At 42.4% G+C, this 27555-nt stretch overlaps 1 protein-coding gene across 1 annotated transcript in view; it reads right to left on the reverse strand.

The window, feature by feature from the left end:
* The window catches only part of CLSTN2 (calsyntenin 2), a 520261-nt gene that overhangs the window by 176293 nt on the left and 316413 nt on the right, over nt 1–27555 (reverse strand). The window contains exons 3-5 of the mRNA XM_019532561.1: nt 18745–18940; nt 15756–15964; nt 1420–1569 (exon numbers count right to left, since the gene is read on the reverse strand). Of these exons, the coding sequence (XP_019388106.1) occupies nt 1420–1569; nt 15756–15964; nt 18745–18940 (555 nt within the window). The remainder of the gene's footprint in view (nt 1–1419; nt 1570–15755; nt 15965–18744; nt 18941–27555) is intronic.

The following is a 27555-nucleotide window of genomic DNA, read 5'->3' on the forward strand; positions in this document are numbered from 1 at the left end:
GGGTTGGAGAGAAGATGCATGAGGGAAAAGGGGAGTACAGAGGGAGAATAGGGTATGAGGAGCAGGGCCTTAAGGCTACAGGAGGAGAGGCAGGGATTGCAAAGGTGGCATGGAGGGCACTCAACAGCTATGCATTTGGCCCTGATGCAGGGTTGGGGTGAGAGCTGGAGTTGCAGCAGCTGCCTGTTCTCCAGGCACCCACCTTATAATAGCTTCTAAGACAAGGGACTCACCACCATACACACATTTGATGGGGAAAAAAAACATTTTACTTGATTCCAAGATGAGGATATGCCATATTGCTTTCTTTTGGATACTTGCTTATCTTGAGAAAAGATGTCCTTCATTTGCTCTGGACACATGTACAATAGAAGTGTACAATTCCTAATCATGAAAGTGTGGTTCTGTTCTAAATAATCACTCCAAAAACCAAATAATCATTTATGGATGTATTGTATCCAATGACTTCCTGACCCAGTGTACTCAGCTTCCAAGGAAAAAGTTGTTTCTCATAATTGTTATCTCTATGACACTCAAGATGGCTTCTCTCTTTTCTCATGTATCCTTACTAATAAGGAAGATTGGGAAGGCTAAATTTAGACCCTACTTACACCTGCAAATTCTGTTTACATTGGTTACTTATATAATCCTCATGAACAGGAGCTAAGCTGTCTTTTTTTGCAATTCTTTATCCTCAAGACAACCAAGGGAATAGTTATTACCCCTATTTTATAGACAAGGAGCCATGGTATAGGGATTAATACAAGGATTCACAATTTATGTTTCTTAATTGGTGTTTGGTTTTTTACTTCCTTTGTGGATTGGGTGCCGATTTGACCCATAGTCACACAGGACATCTATTGCCAAGTATGAAATTGAACCTGTATCTCCCAAGGTTCAAGACATAACCCAAACTATCACCCCATCCTTCCACCTCATTTCCTGTAGAACATGCCCTTATTGATGTGCTTGTAGAAATACAGCAATGGGGCCAATTGGTTGATACTAACTGGAAGAAACTGATATGAATAGTTCTGTTGACACTGCACTAACTTAAATCAGCCTTGCTTGTTCTATCCTAGCCTTATGGGCTTTAGATAGTCTTATACAAAAATGAAAAGAAAAGTTATTTTTGAACCTCAACATAGATCTTGGATTACATTTCAGGAGAGGGTTTAAAATTAGGATTTTATGTAACCTGAGTCTTTTGATCCAACTAGTGGAGAATCACTTATTTCTGAGTCATGTGGCCATATAAACCAGGTTGGAGTGACAACCCAAGCATTTGCCTGGTGTTGTATTCAGTAAAAAATATAAACATCTAATAATTTTCCTTATCAGTGCAAAGGATATAAGACACTATCTATTGTACAAAGGCAAATGAGAAGAAATCCAGTGATAGAAATTATCAAACCCTACCTTGCCACCCTGGTTTACAAACTGGTTTGACGTCCACTCGTACTAACACATCTTCTGTTGCACGTTTCTGCCCACAGTCAAAAGCAGTTACCATTATCTCATACAGGTGCTGTTTATCATAGCTCAGCTTCTCAGTGGTTCTGATATTACCTGGAAAAAAGAAAGGACCCAGAAATTACTAATTGGTGAAGTTTATATAAACTGCCATTACAATTGCAACTATGCACTATCTCCCAACAATTAAAGCCTAGTAAAGTGGGCCTTTGGTAAGAATGTCATTGGAATCAACAACCGTTCTATATGCAAGAAAATTGTAAGAAATGGCTCTGAATAGTCTTCTAAGATATACTCAAAATAAAAGGAAATATATTAGAGTTATGTATAATTGTTATTTGTATTGGGTATTTATACATTTCTATAAAAACAACCCCCCCCCCAAAACAACAACAACAACAACAAAAACATACATGCAAAGGCACTTTTTAAAAGTAAGATTCAAGATATAAACAGAGCTAACAACTTTATATGTGGTTTTATATTAGTAGGTGAAACTTCAGTCCTCTCATGAGCACTGATTAGTATCTATTTCACACCACATATCTCAAATTCTATGCATGGATGCTCATGGGTGTACATGTGAGAAGGGAGCTGAAATTGGGTAGTCAGGGCGGGGAGACAATTCAAGCTATTTGTCTACTACTGTGCAGAGATGACAGGGAAAAGACATTACAGCCTATCTTAAAAAATTCTTTCTGCTCAGCTGTTTTTACATATAGGAACCTCTTTAAATATAGGACTTCTATTTCTACAGGGATTAGGAGGTCTAGAATTATCATCATCATGTACATAACAAAGCTCATCTGCTACTTAAATAAGTGCTTTGCTACTAGAAAGAAAATAAGTCAACAAAAAAGCCATCTGCCAAATCTGACTGACACAGAAAGGTGAAAAATTTCCAGTTAACAAGAAATGATATACTGTACATGAAAATGGCAACATCTTTCTTAGTCACTACTAGAGAACTGGCATTCTAAAGATGAAGCTAATTAATGAGGTCAACATTTCACTTCAGTTCATTTATGCTAAAAAGCAGTCTTCATTCAAATTGCAACTTGGAAATGTTTAATATATATTTCACATGTTTCGTCTAACATGTTCCTTAACCAAGAATATGCTAATTAAAAATAAATAAATAAATCACACTTGCATCCTAAATTTAAACTTATTGTAAATGGAAATAGATATACACATAATATCATCACATCATAAATGCTTGTAACCATTGATATGAAATAATGTACTACAGAATCAAGTACTCTGATCAAAATTTTAAAACCTGGACACCAGAATTCATGCAACTTTTAAGACATAAACAAACAGTATGATTGTCAAATACACTGACCAGGAGTCACATATTTGAACATGCTGGCCTTTGCTGGCTTTTCAGTAAAATTTCAGGGGGGAACAAACCCTAAAAATTAACCATAGGTGAAAAGCTCAGTTTTAAAATCTGGCCCCTCTATTTTTCATTGCAATAGTATGAATTTTGCAAGTAACTGCCATTTTGGTATGAATATTTAGTCATTTTTGAGCACAAATGACACCAATAGTGTGTGGGGGGGAGGTGGGACTATGTATGCAGAATTGGAGATCTAGCATGTAAGAGGAAGCAGGCATAGGATTGGTGAAGTGTGCTTCTTTTGCATTATTCCCTAAAATACAAGGAAACCTCTGAACTGTAATCTGGATCTTGAGCCAGACCACACTGACCTTTTGGTTTTTAGCTATCACTTCATATTTCCTTAGTGATGTACATTAATAAAACTCTCACAAAAGCCATAGGATAGGGAAGCACAATGTGGTCTGCCATTCATTCATTCTTATTCCATGAACATCAACAATGTAAAAAGATTTGAAAAGAAAAACTGAGAATCAAATTATTCTTCATCACAAATTGCGTCCTCAGTGAGCAGCAATTCATTGATCTCTGCACACACTGTCCATTTCGCAGCTGGCAGATATGCTTCAAGATCAATTCCCACTAGTGATACCCTCCACTGGAATGTGGCTCAATATAGTTTGAGTTGTACACTCCTGGTTTAGAGGGTCTGTAGGAAAAGGCTGTCATCCTGGTCAGGGAGCAAAATGGACTCTTCCTGGACACTTTGAACCAAATCTCTCTACGTTTAATTTTCCCCCACCTCAGGCTGTAACAGAAATATTTTATGGATACTAGGCAGAGGTGATCCCAGCAGGGTGAAGGGCCCGGGGCAAAGCAGTCTGTGCAGGCCCCCATCCCCATGCCATGGCACACTTATGCAGGGGAGTGAAAGCCCTGGCACACCAGACACAGTGGGACGGGTGGAAGCCAGAACAAGCAAAGACTGCCCAACCCGCCAGGCAGGCAGGAGGCCTCTGTTTCAAAAGTGGCAGCTGTAGCCTCTCTACCCAGCTCTGCGGGGCCTCTCAAAGCATGGGTCCCAGGGCGGTTGCCCCAATTCGCACCCCCCAGGGATGGTTCTGATACTAAGGGCGGTGTTAGACATTACCTTTCCCATGTGTTAAATACTCTTAAGATAGGAGGGTTTACAGGTTAAGGCCAGGAAAAAAAGAAATAAGTACCTTCTGAGCATTTCAAAGTTAAGCCTCTTTGGGAAAGGACTATCTCCACCCGGTATAAGGCAGCTCATGTTGCAATAACATCAGCCTGCTCCATAGGGCCAATATCCACACCTTGTAGTCCTCCAGTATCCCAGGATGCACTTCTCTTAGCCCTCCCTCACATGTGGATGAACTATCATTCATAACTGTACTGCCCTGGGCTGACAGGCTCAGAGAATGCCAGACAGTTGTGGGTGAAAAGCAAGCTGAGGAAAGGGGCTAGGAGGAGGGGGAGGCAGGTAAGAAGGGAGTCTCTGGAGAGCCAGATAGCTATGGGGAAGACTTGGCAGCTCTTAAACTATGCCCCTGCTTGCCAGCCATTTAATAGCAAATCAAAGCTGGGCATGTTAAAGAGGGTATTAACCCTTAATGTGCAACTGCTCAGTCATAGTATGTGGTAACTTTACTACCTAATATTCTTTAGCATATGAAAACTGTAAAGTGTAACACCACCTTAATCCAATTTCTTTAGAATTCTTCCAAATGTTAACTACCTGACTTTTTCCAGCTCAACCAATCAATAAGCCTCAGGAAGGGGTTACCTCAGGTCATCCTTTTCTATATCCAGAGTTTGATCTTTGAAAAGTTTGCCAGAAGTCCATTGAAGCCAGTGGACAACTTTCACATTAGGTCTTAAGAGGGCTTCTGCCCTCCAATCTAGCTATTGCCATCTTTTGGTACAAATCTTTAATAGGTTCCTTATAGTCGTACTAGGTAGTTTCTTGGGCTGTTAGTGAGAACTGCCCTCTACCCACACATTGATATTTTCAATTTTATGTGATAAAAGTAGACAAAAAGGAACTTTGTCTGGTAACTATAGCGATAAGCTGGAGAACAAGGGTGTGTCTCCTGTTCTCCTCCTTCCTTAACCTCTTCCCTGTCAAACTATGAAGATATACACACTCCATTACAATCCCTATGTTACAAAGAGGGAAATAAAATGTTTGAATGATTGACCACATAGGTTTCAGATATTACTTGCTCCGAGTCCACTTTACTAAAATCGCCATGGATAGGAATGTATTCAGCTTAGTAGGTTCTTCTTTCCACCATGAATGAGACAACATACACTTCTCAGTTATGTTCTAATGTTAATGTCAAATATGGCATTAACTATGAATATAAGGCACAAGCAATATATTTCTTCAGTTGCGTGATTAGTTCTTGGTGAGGGGGATTTTGGTGGAATGCTGTCATTTTATTCATGCATTTAGTATCTGTTCATTTTTACCTCTTTCCGGCTACATTTTATTAACATTTCTTCTATGCATATTCTTTTGCCCCTGCTCCTTTTGTTCTCTTTACTATTGTTTTACTCTGCAACCTGTGGTGCTAATCCTCAAGATGCCAAAGTTCGGTAAATTAACATTAGCAGCCAGCTGGAATTTGCTTGGCACATTAACTGTCTTCTAAGATTTATAAATCATTAAAATGTATTTGTATTTCATTAAAGCTTTCTTCCAAGATTTGTATTTCATTACACTCTTTTAAGATTTGCATTTCAAGGATCGTGAATATTTAGTTTTTATTCTTAGAAGGTCATTTGAATGTCTTCTAAATGATTCTAGGTAGTTTATTGATTTTCTAATTATTCTTTGTTTCTGGTACCTCTGATAGCTATAGCTTTATGTTAGTTTGTTATTTGACAATTTAAATCAATAAGATTTTTTAACATAAACAAAGGAGGGAAGATTATAAAAACAGATTGATGAGTGCTCTAGAAAAGGTATGTTGGGAATTTCTGTTTATTACACTTCATATAAGAGCACAGGAAATGAAATTGAAAGGTCAAAGGCCAACCTAAGCCAAGCAACTCATACACAGGATGATTGTGGTAATGTCAGGTTTTGTAGCCAATGGCACAAGGAGTGATGTGGGTCACAATACACCCAGTTGCCTTTGATATCTAGTTGATTTGAGCTGGGGAAATCAACTAACAAGTAGGTTAACTGGGACCAGAGGGAACAAACTTTGGTATAAATCCAGAGCAAGGCTTGAATTTGCATCTGTGGAGAAGTAGCAAAGACATCTTAATGTTTCTGCCTCCACACTTCACTGATGAAAGAAGGGACATTTACTTCTGGTAGAGGCAAGCAATTAATCATATGATTCATATATAGCTCACAGAACTGGGGGCTGTCCAATGATATGACCAAGTCTGAAAATTCACAATACTCAAACTCTCCCCACCCCCGCCAGAAAGAGCTATCTATTTATATGGATAACAGTGTGTTCAAAATTATAACAGTAAACATTTTTAAAAAGACACAGAACTACCAAACCAGGGACAAGAAGTTCATAAATCTCTTGTTTCCCAGGACAAAACGTATTCTAACTGTCAGGAGTCAACTACTAGGGACAAGCCCCACACAGCCCATAAATTCCCATAACAGGGTTCCACATAACTTTTTGTGAAGCAGTCCATACAAATCTCACTTGATGACAGCACAGCAAACAAACTAGCCACCTGATCTGATCTACTCTGGCAGTTTCTATGCTCCCATACCCAGTACATCAGAGTTGTTCCTTACATTTCATTTGTGTCTACTGTTTAAGCAGATATAAAATAGGAGATTTCACAACTGCTGCAAGACAGTGAAGGATTTTTTCTGCTGCACTAGTGCCCATTAGCATCAACCATTACTTTTGGGGAGCAGCAGCTGAATATGAAATTGAGGTCTATTTGATTTTCAGAACAGTGTTGGAGGTTGTCACAGAGCAGGATCCCTCAGGGTAGCCGTAATGCCCCTGGTGGCTCTGCGACCATAACAGTTCCACACCAAGGATGCCGTCTCATCTTTCCTGCCATGTCTTGCTGGTAAAATAAACCAGGAGTCTGCCCACGGGCCTTCAGCTGGCCTCACTAGAACTCACTGGTCCTTGAGCCCCTTACTGGACCTCTCTTCAATACCATGCCGCATTGGACACCTCAAGCCTTATGGGCTAATTGCATGACTCCAAACTTCCCTTTTACCATACCATATGCCCTGCAGGTATTATAACTGTTGTCACCTCTGTTGGGTCCTCAGCCATTGCCCCTTTAATCTGGCTAGGCCTTCTAACCTAGGCCCACTGGGTTGGATCTGGCTTTAGCTCCACTCACTCTCTTCCGATCCTTGGGCTCCTGGCCCCATGTGAGGACACCCTTCTGGTACCAGGCTCCCTGACCCTGTCTGCTGTGCCTCTCTGGCACTGGGATTACTGGCCCCTGTGTAGCTATGTCCCTTTGGTGCTGGGCCCATGGCCCCTGTCTGGCTGCTCCCTTCTGGCACCAGGCCTGCTGGCCCTGTGCCTTGCACCCTCTGCCTGTTGCAGACTTTTCTAACTGCTTGAGCCCTGCACCCACTTCTGGCAGCGCTCAAAAGGATTCCATGCTGCACTCTGGGCACTAATGAGGCCACTGTACCTCCTCTTACAGCCTCATCCCAAACCTCCAGTACAAACAATAACACAAACATAAGTCCCAGGGCTATAACATAACACTAACAATGAAGGCAGTTCTCTGCCTCCTTAAGAAGGTAAATTTCCACCCCTGAGATAGCATGCCCCCTAGCCCTGGGTACCTTGTGAGCTCTTGGAGGTTTACTGCACTCAGAGGTAGCAAAATGTCACAGGGGAGCTCTTGTGCAAGACCTCCTTCCCCTGGTAGTTGCCAGAGAAAGTGAACTCTGCCAGTCCCAGCCCTGAGCTTATATGCTCTGAGGGCCCTGCCTCCTTCCAGTCACCTGACCACCTGCAGGTGCCAGCTATTTACCTCATTAGCCTGTTATTCAGGTAACCTACAGCTGTAGAGCTCTGCCTAACCTGCAGGGCCCCTTTGCTAGGCTGCTTCTGGAGCAAGCACACCTTAGTGCCTTGTGACAGAGTGTCTGCTGTGAAGGTACAAGTAAAATGATTTCCCTAAGTCATATAGCAAGGCACAGCCATGAACAGAATGTATGACTAGAAATAGATGTCACCAAACAAGATGGATCAGCATGCTGTGATATGTCCAAGGACAGCAGATCTGCTAGATTGGGTGAAACGCGTATCATCTTTTATCCCACTGCTTCCTTGTACTTAATACATGCAAAAATGGTAGGAAAAGTAGTAAAGATAGCAATTTTTTGTAGTACAATGTTATTACAACAGATCTATGAGTTACACTTTAATTTTCAGTTTAATATTGATTTGGTTCCTTTTTTTTTTCTTGTTGGTTTTTTTTTTTTTTTTTTTGGAGAGAGAGAGAAAAGAGCTATCAAATTGGTCATCACATTTTTCTGCTAAGAGGAAAACATACAAGCCAGCCAGCCAGTTAAAAATGTCATATCTTGCAACTTCAGCCACAGTTCTTCATGCAGCAATGCATAAATTTGCTTACTATAAAATTATTTTATTTTATGGCCAATAGTTCATTACCTACAAAACTAAGTTCATCATACAAAAGTATCTCCCTTTTATTGTTAAATAAAATTTCCCTTTTATTCATATTATGGTTTCATCACATGGATGTAATTTTGTTCAGCAGGAAATTACAGACCCACAATCAAAGGCATTTTATGTAAATGAGCTATAGGGACAGATTCTTAGTTGGTATAAATTCATATAACTTCACTGACTTCTAATGAAGCTACAGAACTGATTTATACCAATCTGGCTTATATTGTTCTGCCATTTTCATAACTTGAATTTCACATGGCAAATAGCATCTAGTTCTCCCCTAAATTTGATTGCACTGCTCATTTCACAGATGGTTAAAAAAAAAAGAATCTAATGATTAGTAACATCATTACTAAAAAAAAGTCAATTGCCTTCTGAGTAAACATGGATATGAAGCAGCATCTCATAAACACAGAATACATCCCACAATCCTGAGATACAATATAATACAGTTTAGAGATGTGATGCATGTCTCTAAGGTATATCTACAAGTTGCAAAGATTCAAAGGAAATCCTGATTATCAGACATTTTCCCAACCTACCTTTCAGATCGAATGCATGTAACATTATTTCATATCTGCTTAGGACAAAAGATTCACTTTTCAAATACACAATGGCATCCAGGGTTTCTTAAATGTGAATTGCACCCCACATCCTGTTACTGAAATCTAAATACAAAGAAAGATTGTATCCACTGGATACCTTTGCACCTTTCCTGTGTCAGACATCGTAATCTGAGTAGGACAGATATTCTAAACATTGCAATGACTCATGGCTCATATAAACTCTCCCTCCCTTTCATTGTTCTACCAGTAGAGTAGAACTATCAGCTCTTTCAATTCAATCAACTCTATAACTCTTAAATAATGGACAGAATGTTGCCTATTTTTAATTGAAGTACATTTCTAGCCCTATTGATTGTACAGAACAACTTGAAAACATGAGCCCTAAGAGTTTGTAAGCCAGAGGAGAAATAAAATATGTATTATTTTTGTAAAACTACATGATTTCTTTTTTCAGCCTGACACATGCTTGAATGCTTGTGGTTGACGGCAATTAGTAAAAGTATGTGAGATGTGCGTGCCCTAAGATAACCCATAATGGGTTACTAAATAAAATGAAAGGAGGAATGAATGGAAGGAAAAACATCATAGGAAAGTAGAACTGGAGGTCATCTGGTCCAACTTACTGCTCAAAGCCCGTTCATCCTTGACTAAACCAACCCAATCAAGTCTGTCTAACCTACTCTTGAAAAAGTTTCCAGGGATGTGCATGGCTGACTTACTGTTCTTTGTTGGTGTTTGTTTTGCAACATTTTTTTCAGGAGTCTTACTTCACTGTTATCTTTGTGACTGAGTTTCATCTCACTCCCTTAGCCTACCAGGCTCCCGGGCATTTGCACGGTCTCCCAGACATCCCCTGTAGTCTCCAAATGCCCCTATTGCCATACCCAATCCTCTAGTCCTGCAATTCTCACTCTCTCCTGAGCATGCAGTCTTGATCTAGCCCAAGCAGAGCCCAGCCTCAGTATACAGAACCTCTTCACTCAGCATTCAGAGTCAAGCTGGCTCCCTGGCTTGAGAACAAAGGTTACACCTCCTGAGCTCCACCCCTTCCAGTCACATGTTCTTCTGACAAGTCAAAGGTATGTCCCCTTAGCTTAGTGAACAGCCTGCTCCCATCTCCTGCAGTTTGCTCAGCTTAGCTGCAGTCATTGTCCTTAGGCCTGCCCATAGCTCTGCAGGTGCCTTGAGATCCTTTCAATGGTGCTGAAGGTTGGCAAACAATGTTAGTGCTGTTCGGTGTGCAGACATGATTCACAAGCCAAGATTTCAAATAGGAATCCATGGTGTTAAAATATTTTGACCTGCTATAGAGTGAGTTCTTGATAGCAGAAGAATTTCTACGACTTTCCTGTATTCAAGAATTGAGAAAAAATTAATAGTAGACATTTTCTGAGGGATGTTTTGAGTCTATTGAAGGGAGCCTTGAGCCTGAGAAAGTTGAGAACTACTGGCTTAACCTTTGTTCAACACTAGCCAAAGTACCCGGCTTCGCCTGGGTTGCAGTAATCAGATGTTCATGTTTTATAAATAAAATATTTGAATTCTATTTTCCCCCTTGTAATAAGCTGTGTGTATGTGTTTAGTTTTATATCCTATTTTACTTGTGTGATATGGCTTAATACTGTGGCTTTCGGTTATACCAAAAATCTATAACAGTTGAACATTTAAATATATTAAACAACTGAATTGTGAGGTAGAATTATTTATTTACTTTTTAAGACTTTAGCAGAGCACTGAGGATTTCACATCACATTTTTCTATCCCAGTTTTTGATACCAGGTGTTTGATACTTTTTTATTTGTGTAGAGCTACAAGATAGACAATGTTGCATGTTTTGCCATCTGGTGCCAAGACGAAAAGGTTTTTGCCATTGCCAACTCTGGAACAACCAACATAGAGTTGGCCATGAGAAAAGCATGGGCTTCACAGGTTGGGGCCAACAACTTTGAGTGATTGTCCTTGAGCCTTGTTGATGCTCATGGCAAAACTGAGGCAGATCAGGAACTGGAGCCATTTAAATTGAAATGGCAGGTGAGAGGGAATGACTGGAATGCGTGGAATGAAGACATCCTGTCCCGCTGCATGGCCAGTTATGGTGGCTTCAATGACACATGTGGCATGAGCTTTTTGACAGCCAATCATGTTCCATTGCGGAGTGCTGGTGGGTCCAGATTCCTGAGAAGAATGTTGGGTGCACCAATCTTGAGCTCCAGATTGTATGAAGGCACACCTGATGGTTCGAGAGAGTTCAGAAATTCTGTTGGGTAGTTGACTGCCTCATCGGTGTCCACTGACTTGCATTTTTGCACAGTGCCAGGCAATTGACTGAATCATCTGTTTATGGTATTGACCGAATCATTTTTTGGTGCCAGGATGACTCTTTGGCATAGGCACTTGCAGTCATGAAAGTGATGTGCAACATTTGGAAAAACTGCCTCTTTCAGTTCTTGAAGTGTTGTAAGTGTTTTCCCAATGTTGTTCATTGAGATGGTATCTGAGAATCAAGACGGAACTATGGCCCCATTTCCCAGTTTGAGGAGGCTTGCAGCAAACTCTCCAGCAAATGCATCACTCATTAGATGCACTTGTATGTTGGACATGAGGCTGAGCCGCTTAATGGCTTTCCAAACGTATGAAGCTTTGAGGCAGGCCTGTAGTTCATCAGCGTTGGTTCCACATGGAATGACTGGCAGTGTCTTCGAAAATCCGCAGCCAACACCAGAGTCACTCTTCCCATTGTTTTGTCATTATGTCAAAGATCTTAGAGGCTCTTGATCATACCTTCCAAGGCAGCTTTGTGAGACATTGTACACTCATCCCAGACAATGAGATGCCGATACTCCTGTAGGACCTTTGCTTTGCCAGTACCCCTGGCAATGTTGCAGGTTGGTGCCTTTGCACTTGCCAGATTTAAGGGAAACTTGAAGGCTGAGCTGTTCTGTAAACAGTGTGGCAGCAATGCATGATGATGTCACAGCAAGGGCAGAAGCATAATCCAAGGCTGGATTGTAAAAGAATGTAGAGTTTCTTTTTCCCTCCAGGGCTGGTTTCTGGCTGCAGCCATTGCTGCTTTGTTTGCAGCTCTCTGTGCAGGAGTTTCAGTTGCTCTGGATGCAGCCATTGCTGCTCTGTTTGTTTGCATCTTGTAACTTGCCACTCTGGAGTCTCAGCTGCTCTGACTGCAGCTTTTGCAAGTCAATTTTTGGCAAGTTTGCTTCTTGTAGACTGCCTTTCAGGCAATGCCTCTCACAACCCCCTAATCAGTCCCTGAGAAGGCCCAGTACGGTTTTCTCCCTGGACCTTCCTTAAGTCCCCACTCCGCCTGTGGGTGCTTCCAGGTCCTGTTAGCCAGTCCCAACCACAGCCCTTAGGCAGGGAATACTCCAAAATAGGGAGCCTTCTCCAGCTGTACCAGTTTACCTTGGCCAGGAGCTTTGAGCTTTGCTAAAGAATATTTTGCACATGCAAATTTATTCTGCTTCCTGGGGCTGACCTGTCACAGGGGGTTATGCAGTATAGATCAAGCCCTGCCCCCAGCAAACAAAAACACAAACAGGGAAAAATTTTTGAAGCCAAATAAAAAAAATAGTACCCAGATGCATGCCCCCGGGGTACGCATGCAAGGTTTCAGGTCTCTAGGGATCGTGGTCTTGGGGCTATGGTGCTCATGCTCACACACACACACACGCGCGCGCGCGCGCCCATTTATTAATATAGATGTGCCTGATCCTCCTGCTCTTAACATAAAAGGCAACTTTGTTACTAATTTTACTCAAAGAAGGCAAAGACTTTGCTCTAAGGCAGCAAAGACTTTGTTCACATGAGTACCAGGATAACTATGGTGGACCAACATTGGCATTCCTCCTCTTTTGTACCATGTTCTTCAAGCAACTTACAGTTCCTTTCTTGCCAGTCAGTCTGTCTGATATGAGCTGCCAAGGCATGTATGACAACAGAAGTTGCTCTAGCATATCTTGCTAATCCCTTTGTGTAGTTTATATATAATAACTATTATATGTCCATTGTTAAACTACCTATAAATCTGGACAGATAATGGATGCAAATGAAAGCACAGTACTTGCTCCTAGCATGAACTGGGACATTTCATATTAAAATAATGAAATAATTTGTTAAAATGACTGAGTTGGAGAGCATTACAAGCAAATGCCTAGCTTACCATATAGCATTCCTCCCCTCCTCCCCACTGAATACTCTCTTCTAAAATATTACTGTATCAATTGACTCCTATTACTGCTATTTTAATTATAATTATTAAACCTCTATATAATATCCAAAATGCCTGTCTTCTTTTGATGGCATTATAATTAAAGGGGATTTTTTGACTCAATGTCATTTACCTTTATTTGTTCTGGCTTAATATAATAATAATAAGAATAATAATAAAGTAGTTAGCAGCATAAATTAAAGACAAATCCTTCTCAAGCAGGATAAAGGTTTTCTAAAAAGCATTTCAGCTTAAAAATGGCTATTGGGAGAAAACAGCAGCTCCATGCTTGCTTTAAATTTGTAATTTTGACAAAAATCAGGTTCAACTTCAGAAAAGGTGCTCTTCTCCTAAATACAGCATGGATTAAATTATTCTGTTGGGAGACATAAGTCAGAGCCTTCTCAATCATACACAAAAAGCACTTACTTGTAGAGTGTCATATGAGCACAAAAATTAACATTTTGTGAAAGATCAATAAAGTGTATATAAAATATAAATAGATAACCTTGGATTTTTCTTGTGCAATCTCAGAATGCAGTGTCTGATGAATTTACAGTAAAGTAATTGCTCAACTTCTCATCACACAAGAAGCAGTGCTCTCGATCCAAAAGGTGATGCTACTATAAACAGAGCCACAGTTTTGTATTATATGCAGGAATAAAATAAAATCTTCCAAACCTTTTTAATGTGATCTTGCCACTGCCACAATTACTGATAAGTCGCTTACTGCTTACTAATGTCAAAATGACTGGAAGCTGTGAGAAGCTGACAAGGAGGGCAGTAAAGGCCAGGAGCTACTACATATGGAAAATATAAGGTGTTTTTCAAACAGAAACTTTTCATATATCAACAAACGTTTACCATGAAATGCATTTAACCCCAAGGCCAGAAAGCAAATTACTACATGAGCTGAGTATTTGCGTTCTTTACTGCTGTGGAAGGGAGTAGGTTCTCAGTAGTGACCGCAACCAGATAACTGTATTGGCCATTTTTCCTGCTGATCCATTTCATGAAAACACAGTGAGGAGGTGCCACCATCACTTCATTCAGAAAGGTACAGAATCATAGGCTAATTTACACTAATTAATATTGCCCTTGGCTTTTGTGCTTAAATTTATATATGCAGTCAAGTAACTTTCTTGAACTAGGTGTTTAGATAAGGCCACAGGTAGACAATATTTTGAAAGGCTCAGAAGTCACTTAGGAACCATGATTCTCAGTGGGACTTAGACATATTTGAAAACCGAATTTAGGAGACTAAATTGATAGCCAACATTTTTTTTAAAGTAACCCCCAGCAAACAACATGTATTAGAAACTAAATATGGGGGAGACCAAGAAAGATAGCATTTTTTAACAAAGAAATAAATTTTCTCTAAAACAGGAACTTTCAGATCCCAGGGTAAACAATTCTTGCACTTACAACCCAAATGCAGCAGAACCACTCAGGTTTCTACTATATCTGATGCTTCAGATATAAAGATATGGACAGAATTTGTCCACCAGCATGTATGTTTCAGAGAATTTTAAAATCCACATATAGAGCACAGAATGATAATATTACTTTGAACAGGCTCTAAGTAGTCCCTTTTTCATTTTCAAAGGGCCTTTTACAGCCCTAGCTAATGAATTTCCACCATGCTTGAGAGATAAGCAAGCACTAACATCCAGCTTGGGAAAACAAAACAAAGATCAAATATGGCTTTCTTTTTTTTTAAAGAACATTTAGCTTGGTGTCAAAGCAGGTATACTGCAGTGCTATAAAATGAATTATGAACTGCAAGTGTATTGAATCCAGAGACACTGGAAATACTTAATGCAGAGACAGGGATGACAAGATTAAATATAGTTTAAGTTTTAAATGGAAAAAATCAGATTCTCCACTGGTGTAAATCAGTGTAGCTCCATTGTCTATAGCGGTGCATCTCAACAGAAGGTGCCATGGGTGGACTGCAAGAGCAGATAGAGGCAGGGGAAGGTTGGCCTGAACATTCTTGTGGCACCAGGCAGCACTGTACTTGTCCTCAGTATGCTATTTACTGAACAGGAAGCAGCAGGACTTCTTTAATACAGCACTGGAGGCAGGCTAATTAGCTCTGCAGAGAAGGAAGGCTACATTGTCTAGGAATAACATCACACAAATGTGGCTACGCTGCTTCTATTCAAGGGCTGGTACACACAGTTGTAGGGCAAGTATCCCTGCAGCATACCTGTTCATAAAATGAGGGTGGTAGGCCATGTATGGCATTGAGCAGATGGAATGGCTCTGGGATGGCTGTGGGGGTCGAGTAGGTAGCTTCTTAGGCGACAAGGGTGAGTATACTCTGAACCACAATTAAAAAAAACCCTGAGAATCTCTGAGGTACAGGAGCCACTACTATACAAAAATTATTTGAACACCACTAATTTTCACCAACTAAAGATCTGGCCTACAGGCTGTAATTGTATCCTTCCAATACTCACCGTTTCTGTCAATGGCAAAAGGAACTTCTGTAGTGACAATTTCATAATTGCATATCTGGCTGTATTGTGGTGAACAGTCTTCATCTATGGCTTCCACTTGCAATATACTGTCATAGATCTTTCCTTCTGTTACTGTGGCCTTATATGAGCTCTCCTTGAAAGCTGGTGCAAACTCATTAACATCCTTTACCTGGATATGGACCACTGCCCTAAAAAAGATTCAAATGAAGAATGTGGAGATAGGAAGACTTTTATCTTGACTTCAAAGAAGATAGCATCAATATCTAGTCATTTTCAAAACACATGAAAGGTTGCTAGGAAAGATGGCTAGGAAAATAAATATCTACTGTAAATAAAGCATCTGCACAATTCAACTACTTTTTTCTGTATTTCATTTCTATTTTTAATATGCATACTTTTATATTTGCATATGGTATTTCATCTGCTAAGCAAAAAATTGTGCCACAAAGTTATCAAAGGGAAAGCCTGACTCTGCTTTCATATATCATGGATACAAATACAAAGTCAGTCCATGGAAGTCCCCTTTGCAAGTAAGCATCTTCCTCCCCTCTCATGGCAGACCTTGACTGTTTAACCCAGAGTCGGGCACTTATTTGGACCCAGAGGCCACACAGGAAGTTTGGATGAGCTGTCAGGGGCTGGGTCAGTACCTCCTACCTCCCCAGCCCCGTGCACAACAACCCATTTACTAGAACTCCCTATAGGGCTGTGGGCAGGTCAGGGGCAGTGTTCAGTAGTTGGGGGTAGGCGAGGCCAGGATCACGGGGCTGAGTTGCAGGGTGGTGACAGCTCAGGGCTGGGAACTGGGCTAATCTGTGATCGGCTCTCTGTATGCCCTGCCTGGTGGGGGGGAGAGGTGTGGGGGGAGTATGTGTGCATGTGTGGGGGGAGGCTGCCTGGGCACAAGGTCTGGGGAGCCAGCAAGGGGTAAGAGGACCGAAGTGGAGGCAGGGGATGTGTGCAGCAGAACTGGCCTAGGTGGTGTGGTCTGCAGCTGCTCCCATGATACTCTTCACAGGGTTGAGCCTCACCAGGGGCAGCCCATGTGGCACTCCAGCACACCCCCACTGACCTAGCCCCAGCCCCGGCCCCAGCCAGCATGCTGCAGCTGCACCCAGCTGGGTGCTGCTCTGCTTCCCTCGCCTCCAGTGGGAGAAACCCTGTTGAAGCTTCCCCACCTACCCGGAGTGGTGCAGCAGGGACACGAGAGGTAGGAGGAGCCAACAGTGGAGACATGGGGAACAGAATAGCACCAAGCTGGCTACAGCCACATCAGGAAAAGCCCTGCCAGAATCTGAATGTGCTGGAGCCCAGGCTGGCAGGGCTGTTCTGCTCCTCTCACCACCAGCACCCACTCCTCCTCCCTGCCCCTGCTATGCCACCCCAAGTGGGAAGGGAAAAGCAAAGCCCCACATGGTGAGGCATGAGCCACCTGGCTGAGTCCCCCCCACACTGGGAGTAGTGCAACAAGGACAGGAGCAAGAAGAGTTGTTGCTGCTGGAGGTGTGGAGAGTAGAACAGCTCTGCCAGCCTGGGGCCACAGCCCCAGCCAGCACGTAGCTGCTGGCAGGGCTGTTCCCAGTGCAACTGCAATCAGCCAGGTGCTGCTTTGTTCCCCTCACCTCTGGTGGGAGCCACCCTGCTGAAGCTACCCCTCCCCGCCTGCCTAGAGTGATGCAGCAGGGGCAGGAGTGAGAAGAATAGCCACTGCTAGAGGTGTGGGGATCAGAGCAGCACCTGGCTGGCAATAGCCACATCAGGAACAGCCCCACCAGAAGTTGCATCTGCTGGCTGGGCCCAGGCCAGCAGGGCTGTTCTGCACCCCCTGCCTCCAGTGGTGACTCCTCCTCCTGCCACTGATGCCCACTGGGAGGGTGAGCAGAGGGGAAACTTCAATTGGGTGGCTCCCGTTGGAGGTGAGGAGAGCAGAGCAGCACTGGGAACAGTCCCACCAGAAGCTGCATGTGCTTGTCTGAGCCCAGGCTGGCAGACGCAGGCCAGAGTATGGTGCGGGTTCCCCCGGCAAAAGAAGGTAGGGCTGGGGCTTAGCCCCAGGCAGAGCACCACCGGGCAATCAATGGGCTGGATCCAGTCAGTTGGCAGGCCAGATCTAGCTTGCAGGCCATGTTTTGCCCACCCCGTTCTAGATTTTAGCTTAAAATGTCCATTACTTTTTAAAAATAAACAACAGTGCAGGCCAGGATATATTCTGTAATATAAGAAATTACTGAGCAGCCTATATAAACAAAAACTTGCAATAACTGGCTTAATTAAATGGATCAGACATCAGGCTGAACACTTGATATGACAGTTTTCCTCTCTCCTCTCAGGTATACTTCATCTTTAAGGATAAGTATCAGACAAAAAAAAAAAACCAAAAAAAAAACCAGCATTGTGTCTTTAACTGCATGCTGAGACACTGGCTACATATTAATTCGGTCAAGAGAGCTGCTTGCTGACCCTCAACACCACCTCCAGCAGCATCTGAATTTTTGGAGATTTCCTATCCAAGTGCTGACCTAGTCAGGCTTGGACCTAACAAAATCCTAGTGCAAAGGAAGAATTGCAGCAGACACAGGAAAAGAAGCAAAAAAACCCAACAGTGATAGCTATTTTCCCCTCCTGAAAAAGATTTTTTTTCACCATTTGAAATGAGCAGAAGCAAGAGACAACATATTTTGGTTTCACAGTTAAAAAAAGAAATGCTATAGTCCATTTAATCACCAATCCTATTGCAAATATTTAAAAGCTCAGCTTAATCCACAGTCAAGTACAGCAAACTGATGCTGGAGAGAGTAACATATGTTTATAAAGAAAAGGTACCAAAAATGGGCATTCAATTCTGGTGATAGTATTTTGTTTTCATTTGCTTCTTATTGATAACATCAAAATAAGCTCTTCAACCTGATCTGCACCATAAGGTAAATATATGCCACAGTCAATCTTTTCTTTCCTCATTGTCACTCACTTATGAGATTTCTTCCAGTTTGTTCCGCTAGGTCCTGCTCCACAGTCGTAAGCCTGGATGATGAATGTGTACTCCTTCTGCAGTTCACAGTCAATTGGACTTTTTGCTCGAAGACGACCTTCTCCAGATGTCTTGTTTAGCACAACAGCTTCAAAGGGCATTTCCTGCCCATGAATTTTAAAAGCGCAGATTTCACCTGTAAAGAATAACATGAGAATATAGTTAGAAAGAACTGATTCATGCACATTTAAGTGACAACACACATACTGGCAACTACTTGTTTTTCAAACATGAACTATTTTCTGAACATAATAACAACCCATATTTCCAGCTGAAATAAGAGGAACCTCATCTAAAGAAACCTGTATCATCATCCTGATTTAGCAGAACACAGTTCTTCAGAAAAAAAAGTTTATATATTCATCCTCTGTGGGTGCATCTACACAAGATGCTTACTGCATATTAGCCTAATAACACTGTGTAGTAGCATGGCAGTTAAAAACCATGCTAACAGCTTACTGCGTAGTGTTATTAGGATAATGTGCAGTAAGTGTCACAAAAAAACTGTGCTGGTGCTACTACACAGTAAATCTAGTTACTGTGCATTTAGTCAGTACTTCATTAAACAAGTACTAAATTAAATGTGCTGTAATTAGGGTGCATTAATAAACATGTAGATTCACCCTGTCTTCACAAAATGCCACAGCTACAGAGTACAAATCATCAGACTTCTCCATTATGTGCAGGAAAAAAGTATGTAACATTTCTTGTGAGAGAACATATATATTTGATAAAGTTACAGTGGTAAGAGAGCAGACTCTGGCCTCATGAATTTGCCAAAGGACCAGTACAAAGTTATTTTGTACAGGTGTTTTACAAGTATAACAATGAGAAAATACATATGGCCCATCCCTACTTAGATTTGGCTCCATCACCCCTCCAAATGGCCAGATATCAAAAACTGAAGGCATGGTGATATTTTAAAAATCCAGTCTCTCCTCACTCTGTCTGGAAAATGCCTGAATGCTAGAGCTTTATCCAGATGGAGTGGATTTCACCTTCAGTCAGGTTCTGATAGGGCTAAGATCCTGTGATTTGGTTAGCTGTAATGGGAGGTCTGGGTACTCAGCATCCAGGATCAGGCTTGGATAGCTATTTATGAACTTTAAGGGCGCATCCACACATGCAAGCAGGTGTGCTTGCAGCAGCTCAAATAGAAGCAGTCCAGATTTGTGCTAGGCTTTTTGCCTCAACGCACATGCTCAGACATACACTTTGGTGTGGAGCAAATTGTACCACTTGGGGCAAAATAACCCTGCCTGGCTCCTCCCAGATTTGCAGCCAGGGGGAGCTAGAGGTGAGGGCCAGCACCTGTGCTGTCCCCAGCAGCATAAAAAGCTGCCATGTCCTGGCCCCATCCATACAAAAAGCTGCCCTGGCAAGCAGCTCAGGGCTACTCGCTCTCTGGAGCTTCTGGGGCCCAGTCAATTGATACCTGGGGACACTACCCCTTGTGCCAGCTGGACTGCTGCAGCAGCATCCCAAATCCATTTTTTAAAATACCCCAAAATCCATGTTCTTCCACATTTGAAACAAAAAACCCACTCTATACACACACATTGAGTGAGAGAGAGAGAGAGAGACAGACAGACAGACAGACAGACAGACAGACAGAGACAGTGATAAGTTGGGTAATGTTTTATTGGTATATTTACAAATGTTAAAGCAATTTGGAAGCCACCCAGTATCTATCATAATGAAAAAATAAATTCTAAATACCTATGTGTTGATGTGTGCTTTTGGTTTTCTTCATACATGATGGGTATGTGATGGGGGGGATGTGGTGTTTGTAGAAAGGGATAAGGGGTGTGGGGGAAGGCAGGTGGATGGATGTGGAGGGATGTGGGTTGGTCTGTGGGTAGGAGGGGGGCAATTGCAGGGGGCACAGTGGGTGTGGGGGACCTTGTATGGGGGCTTCTTAGGAAGGGTGGGTCCCCTGGCTCCCACAGGGTGCAGGCCCCCCAGCACATGGAATTCCCCTGCCCACCCAGGTTCCCAGCTCCACCCTGGAGGGCCACAGCCCCTATCCCCCACAGGGTCCCACCCCCCTGCCCGGGGTCCCAGGCACCCTGGAGGCCCCCTGCCCAGGGTTCCAGCTCCACCCTAGTGGGCCACAGCCCTTATCCCCGACAAGGCCTGAGCCCCCTATCCAGGGCCCATAACTAACCTTTAACAGCAGCAGGAGGGGGACCATGTGCTGAGCCCAGCCTGGTTCTGCTGGCCCTGGGGCTGCTCTTGCTGCCCAGCCAGGCTGGTCTTGTGGCAGCAGGACCCAGTGCAGCAAGCGGGGACTGCATGCCAAGCCCAGCCAGGTCCTGGGCCCATGGTGATAGGACCCAGCGCGGCACGTGGGGACCATGTGCCAGGCCCAGCCAGGTCCTGTACAGCCCAGATCCCTGAGGCTCACCAGTCCGGGTTTGCACCAGACTGGGTCACACAGCTCCAGGAGGCATGCACAGGAGCCACAGGAGCCTCCCGGAGCCCTGTGATCCACTCCAGTGCAAGGCTGGACTAGTGAGCCACATGGGGCTGCATCTGGTCCTCACCCCCCATCAGGCACAGGGGGCAGAGGCAGGAGCCGGCCTTGGGGCCCAGCCCATGCTGACAGGAGCTGGCGCAGCATGCGGTTCCCATGTGCTGCACCAGGTCCTGGTACACGGGCACAAGTAGCCCCAAGGCCAGGAGGGCCTGGCTCAGCTCTGCGTGATCCCCATGTTCCAGGCCAGGCCAGGGAACATGAGCCACCTGGGGCTGACGGGATGCAGCTCGGCTCCCCACGGCCCCTGAGCGCTGGGCTGGACCAGGCAGCATGAACTGCCCAGGGACCTTGCAGCTCGTGCTTCACGGCCCAGCCTAGCATGCTGGGACTGCACAGAGCCGAGGCGGGTCCTGCCAGCCTTGGGGCTGCTCGTGCCGCCTGGCTGCCAGGAGGCACAAGGAGCCCCAGGGCCGGTAGGACCTGGCTTAACTATGCAGGGCCCCTGCTCCAGTGCAAAGCCAGACTAGCAAGCCTCAGGGATCTGGGCCAGGTCCTCACCCCCATAGCCCCAGGGACATCCCCCCTGCCACTCTCCAACCCCCCCCACATTCCCCTGCCACCCCTCACCCCCACCACTTACATTGGACAGTGCCAGGGGCAGCAGGAACGCCAGAGATGCTCTGGCAAAAACCAGAGCATGTCTTTTGGAGGACTGGCTCTGGGTACAGTCTTGAACCATGCCTTGCTCCGCTCTATTGTGGAGCGATTTTTTTAGACCCCTGGATATCCAGGGGTCTAATTTTCTCCCCACACTAGAAGTTTGCAGTGCAGGGAACATTTTTTCATTCCCACACATACCTGTTGTGCCGCCTCAAAAGGGTTTGAGGCAGTGCAATAGGCACATGCCCAATCATCTGGACACGCCCTAAAGGTCTAAACAAAGGGATGAAGAAGCTAAGACAGAAAGAGCTTGCTGAGTGCACAGCTAGGCTGTTGACTACTGATCATTATAGTCATCCCCAAGCAAAATATTATTCTTTCTAATCTGCAGCTGCAAAAAAAAAACATATTCATTCATAATAATATTGCAGATTTCACTTTGATTTAAATTAAATAGAATTTCTTCTACATCTAATACTGGCCGTGTCTATACAAGTGGTGGACTATACAGATGTTACTGGGCAGTAATTTAGTACTTGCATAACCAAGTACTAAATAACTGTGCAGTAACCGGCACTACTGCACAGCAGTGTCTCTACATAGTTTTTTCCTGATGCTACTGTACAGTAGCAACAGGCTTGTTACTACTGCACAGTAGCATTGCATCAAGGTTAGTACCCTCTAATACTACTGTGCAATAGCATCTCAAACAGATGTGGTCACTGTTATGTAACAACTAGAAACTGAAATGAGAAATACTATTCACTGCATCCTGTAACAATGGCCTTTTCATGTTTTGTAATAATGAAGCTTCTCCCCCAGTTATACAATCTGTCAAGATAAATCCTTACTTTAGGTTTTAGGTTTTTGCTTTTATTATTTTATTGATCCAAAGTTTGATTATGAACAATACAATATTTTCAAAATCACAATCTGACATCATTTTTAGGATAAAAATAGCTTATGCCAAGAAAAAAGAAAAAAAGAAAAGAAAGACTAAACTGAACCTTAAAGGTCTTCTTCAAATTAAGGCCTTACATCAATTTCCCTTCTCTACACAACATAAAAATTGTATGTAGAGGCAACATAGATTCTGATTACCTCTTGGCTAATATTTTACAAATCTACGAAACAATGCATGTTCCACTACTGTGCTAGATACTCAAGACTTATGTAGTTTAATTACAACTTTTATATCCCTAAATGCTAAAGACAACATTCTGCAGGCACAGTGGACACAGAAGGCATTTGTAAAAATAAAGCAAAGGAAACATGTACATTTCTGATTTGGCCAAAGTAGCACAATTATACTAAAAGAAAATATTTGAATAATGGATAAAAATGTTCTTTAAAAGGAATATTTCACAATTCTTTGCCAATAAAGTGCATGTTAATGAGAAAATCAAATTAAATGAATATCCTAAAAATTATTAAGATATAATGGCACCTTAGGTATTTAAAAAATAGAACCAATGACATGGCTTATATTAGCCTTAGTGGCTCAGAAGATGAAGTCAATTTTAACTGTGTTTGCAGTGTTAGTGCAGTAGTAGGTATGTTTCTAGTGCAATGTTTACAAACATATCAAACGAGCGTTGTCCCTGACTGATATATTCCTAAAATATTACAAATGCAATTATAACATGAAACGCTTAACTGTTGCTCCTTAAAAATAGGGGATCAAATTTAGGCACAACTGAAGTCAATACAGGCTGGGACTAGTTGCATATAGGATCTACATTACTCACTTGGTACTTTCATTATTATTATGAAATATCCTATTCAGGAACAGGAACTAAGTTTTTGTATTTTTATGATCTAACATCAATTTAATTTGTCCTAAGAAGCCACTTTTGGCTGCAACAGTACAACACTAACTAATTGACTTGCAATTCCAAAATCAAAATCAGTTAGTGTATATTGCTAATTAATGAGGATTTCTAGGGAACTGCTCATTGTTACCCAATATAATACCAGTTTATTTGTGCTTAGCCTTTCCACCCTCTCATTGGTTTTGAGCAGTTGATTCTCTACAATGAAGAAGTTTGCTTTGGTGCCAATGTTGGCCTTCCAGTGAGTTAAGGAAGGGTTGCAGGCATAACAACAGCTCATTGTACACAGATTCACTTAAGTTATCCACATGGTAAATAAATACTACTAACACTCTCATCAGAGACCAGTGATGAATGCAGTTGTCATTCCTGCTCCCACACTGGTCATTTTGCATTTCCTCCTACATTGCCTGAGAAATAACTTTGGTCTGCTTTAACACAAGCAAAAGATAACAACTTTCACAACTACAACCCAAAACAATCCTTATGCACTGATCTAGTTTTCCGCACTGCATAAGGTAAGTGAAGGTACTACTAGGTTTGGGTTTTAAATCGAGCCTTTTTGCCTTCCCTTAAAATTTTCTATAGGAATGATCTGAAGGGAACTGAGGGGTGAAACGCTGGTTCCCAAAATGACTGTAGAGAGGGCTGCACTAGTTTTAGAAAGAAACATTGAGGGCATTTGTTCTATTAAGGATAAGACCCTTATCCTGTTATCTTTGAATAAGAAAGCCTGAGCCAAATGCTGTTAACTTGCAGTCTCAAGTCTCCAGTAGTGGAGGTTAGTTGTAATGATTTATTTTACTTTACAGTTTGGGAACTGATATCCTAAAAATGTTGTTCAGAGAGAGTGGTCCTGGATACTGCGAATGAACAAAGGTGTTACTATCATGTGGTGATATAGGGTCAGTCTGTTCTTCCTTTGAATTGCTATGACTTGTGTCAGTACATTGGGAATGATCCAGGGACACCAGGGTGCATCTATTATTTTCCAGTCTTATAATAGCTAATTCCTATAGTATTAACTATTGACTGAAGCATTACATTGTGGTTTGAGATACTGTATTTTAATATATGTTTCTCTCCATATTGTCCCTACTGGCATCAAATATATTATGCACTTACTAATTTAGAGACCCAAATTATCTAAAACTGTACACTCAGGTAGAGAACTGTAAACTACTGGCATGGAGTAATTTTGAGGAATTATACAATTTTCCATTATTGAAATGTAATTAACAATCTTCTTTGACATGCATTCTTAAAAACAAAATTTAATATTTCATTATTTCCATGTGGAGGTTTTAGGTTTCTAATTAGAAATAACAGTTAACCAGACTGTGCTAATTACTCACATTTAAGTGAATGGCAAAACTCTCATTGACTTCAATGGCAGCAAATTGGGCTCGTAACATTTCTGCTACTACTTCAATAGTTATACAGAGGAAACCACTGAAATTTATAAGAGATATGTAATACTGTTTATTAAATGAATTTAAGGAGGCTTCATAGGACCATAGGAAAGTAATTTTTGAAAGGGACCTCACAAGGTCATACAGTCCAGTCACCTACTGAAGGTAGGATCATCCACAACTAACCTATCCCAATCAAGTATTTGTCTAACCTGTTTGTGAAAACTTTCAAGGATGGAGATTCCATGATTTCTCTAGGTAGCCAGCTGCAGTGCTCGACTAGCCTCATAGTCAGAAAGTTCCTCATAATCTCCAGCCTAAATTTCCTCGGATTAAATGTGAGGCCATTAATCTTAGTCTTGTCCTCTATGGCTGCAGAGAATAGTCTACCTCTGCCTTCTCTATAATCCCCTGTCAGGTAATCTCTATCATATCTCCCCCTCAGTCTTCTGTTCTCCAGACTAAAAAACACTAGTTCTTTCAGCCTTTCCTCATAAGTAATGCCTCTGTGGCCCCTAATAATTTTTTTCTCTGTGTTGGACTCTTTCCAAACTGTTCATATCCTTTTTGAAGTATGGGGCCCAAAACTGGACATAGTACTCCAGATGACACAGTACTCCATTAGTGCTGAATAGAGCAGAAAAATCACTTCCCTTAATTTGTCTGTGATACTCCTGTGAATACAACCCAGGATGCTGTCGGCTTTTGTTGCAACAAGAGCACACTGTTGGCTCACATTTATCTTACTGTCCATCATAACCCCCATCACAGGCCGCGGAATGGGGTGAGCCACTGGGGTCATGCCCTACCAACTTTTACCATGTTCATTTATATAACCCACAAATGTGCAATTGTCATTCCGGTTAAAACTGTATAGCTATTTTTTTAAAACTACATAGCTAGCTAAATGAATGTGCTAAAAGTTGGTCGGGCCATGGCCTGGGTGGCCCACCCCATTCTACAGCCTATGACCCCCAGGTCTCTTTCTGCAGTACTACATCTTAACTAATAAGCCCTGGTCTATATTTGTGCAAGCAGACATTCAATCCTAAAGGCAGGACTTTGCACTTGTCCTTATTGAACCTCATCTTATTGATTGTGGACCATTTCTTCAGTCTATCCAGGTTAGTCTGGAACCTAGCCCTACCCTGTGCAGTATCTGCAACTCCACCCAACTGGGTGTCATCTGCACATTTGCTAAGTGTGAATTCAATCCCATCTTCCAAATAATTAATGAAGATATTAAACAAAGTCAGCCCAGTAGAGACCACTGGGGAACCCTGCTTGATACCTCTTCCCCCATGGATTTTGAACCATTGCTAACTACACTGAGTATGATGATCCAATCAGTTATCTATCCACCTTACAGTACTTTCATCTATTCTGTGTTACCTTAGCTTGTTAATAAGAAGGTCTTGGGAGACAACGTCAAAAACACTGGTAAAGTCAAGGTATAACATTGCTCTCCCTCATCCAGACACCCTGTTACCTTATTATAGGTGGAAATCAAGTTGGTCAGGCATGATTTGCTCTTGATGCATCTGTGCTGGGTACTCCTCCAGGTGCTTCACAGCAGATTCCTTGAGGACCTGCTAAATGTTTCCAAGTATCAAGGTCAGGCTGACTGATCTGAAATTCCCTAGATCCTCCTTCCTTTTCTTAAAGTTGGGCACTATAGTTGCCCTTTTCCAATCATTCAGGAACCTGCTTGACCTTTACACGCACTCAAAAAAATAGTTAATGGCTCTGAAATTACTTCAGCCAATTCGCTCAGTACCCTTGGGTATATTCCATCTGACTCTGCTGACATGAAATCATCTAGTTTCTCTAAGTATTCTTCTTCTATTCTAAGCCAAAGGTGCTCAACCTGCAGCTTGCAGAGTACGTGGGGATCCCCCCAAACCATGTCTCTACATGCTAAATCATGTGTGCAGGACAACATGGGGCCCAAGCCCAGTGCATTGTTCTGGGTGGAGGTGGCATAGTGCCCTGGAGCCTGATCCAGCATGCAGGGCTGGGCAGAGGCAGCATGAGTCCCCCCCAGAGGGCTGGTGCAAAGTAGAGGCAGTGTGAAGCCCTGGGATCTGATCTCACCATGCAGGTGCAGCATCAGGCCCAATCCCAACATGCGTGCTCCAATCTAGCTCGCATACCCACCCCATGCTATTCACCTGGCCCGTGGAGTTGAAATATTGAGCACCACTGCCCTAGATTATTTATCTCCTTCCCATCTTTGTTACCAACTGCATTTGTCATCTGGTAGCTGTCCCTATTTGTGAAGACTGAAGTAAAAAAAGGCATCAAATATGTCAGCCTTCTCTGCATTATCTGTAACTAGATTGCCTTCTGCATTGCATAAAGGATATAT

Source organism: Crocodylus porosus, unplaced genomic scaffold (genome assembly GCF_001723895.1).
Source record: "Crocodylus porosus isolate Cpor-Errol unplaced genomic scaffold, CroPor_comp1, whole genome shotgun sequence".
Taxonomy (NCBI): Eukaryota; Metazoa; Chordata; order Crocodylia; family Crocodylidae; genus Crocodylus; species Crocodylus porosus.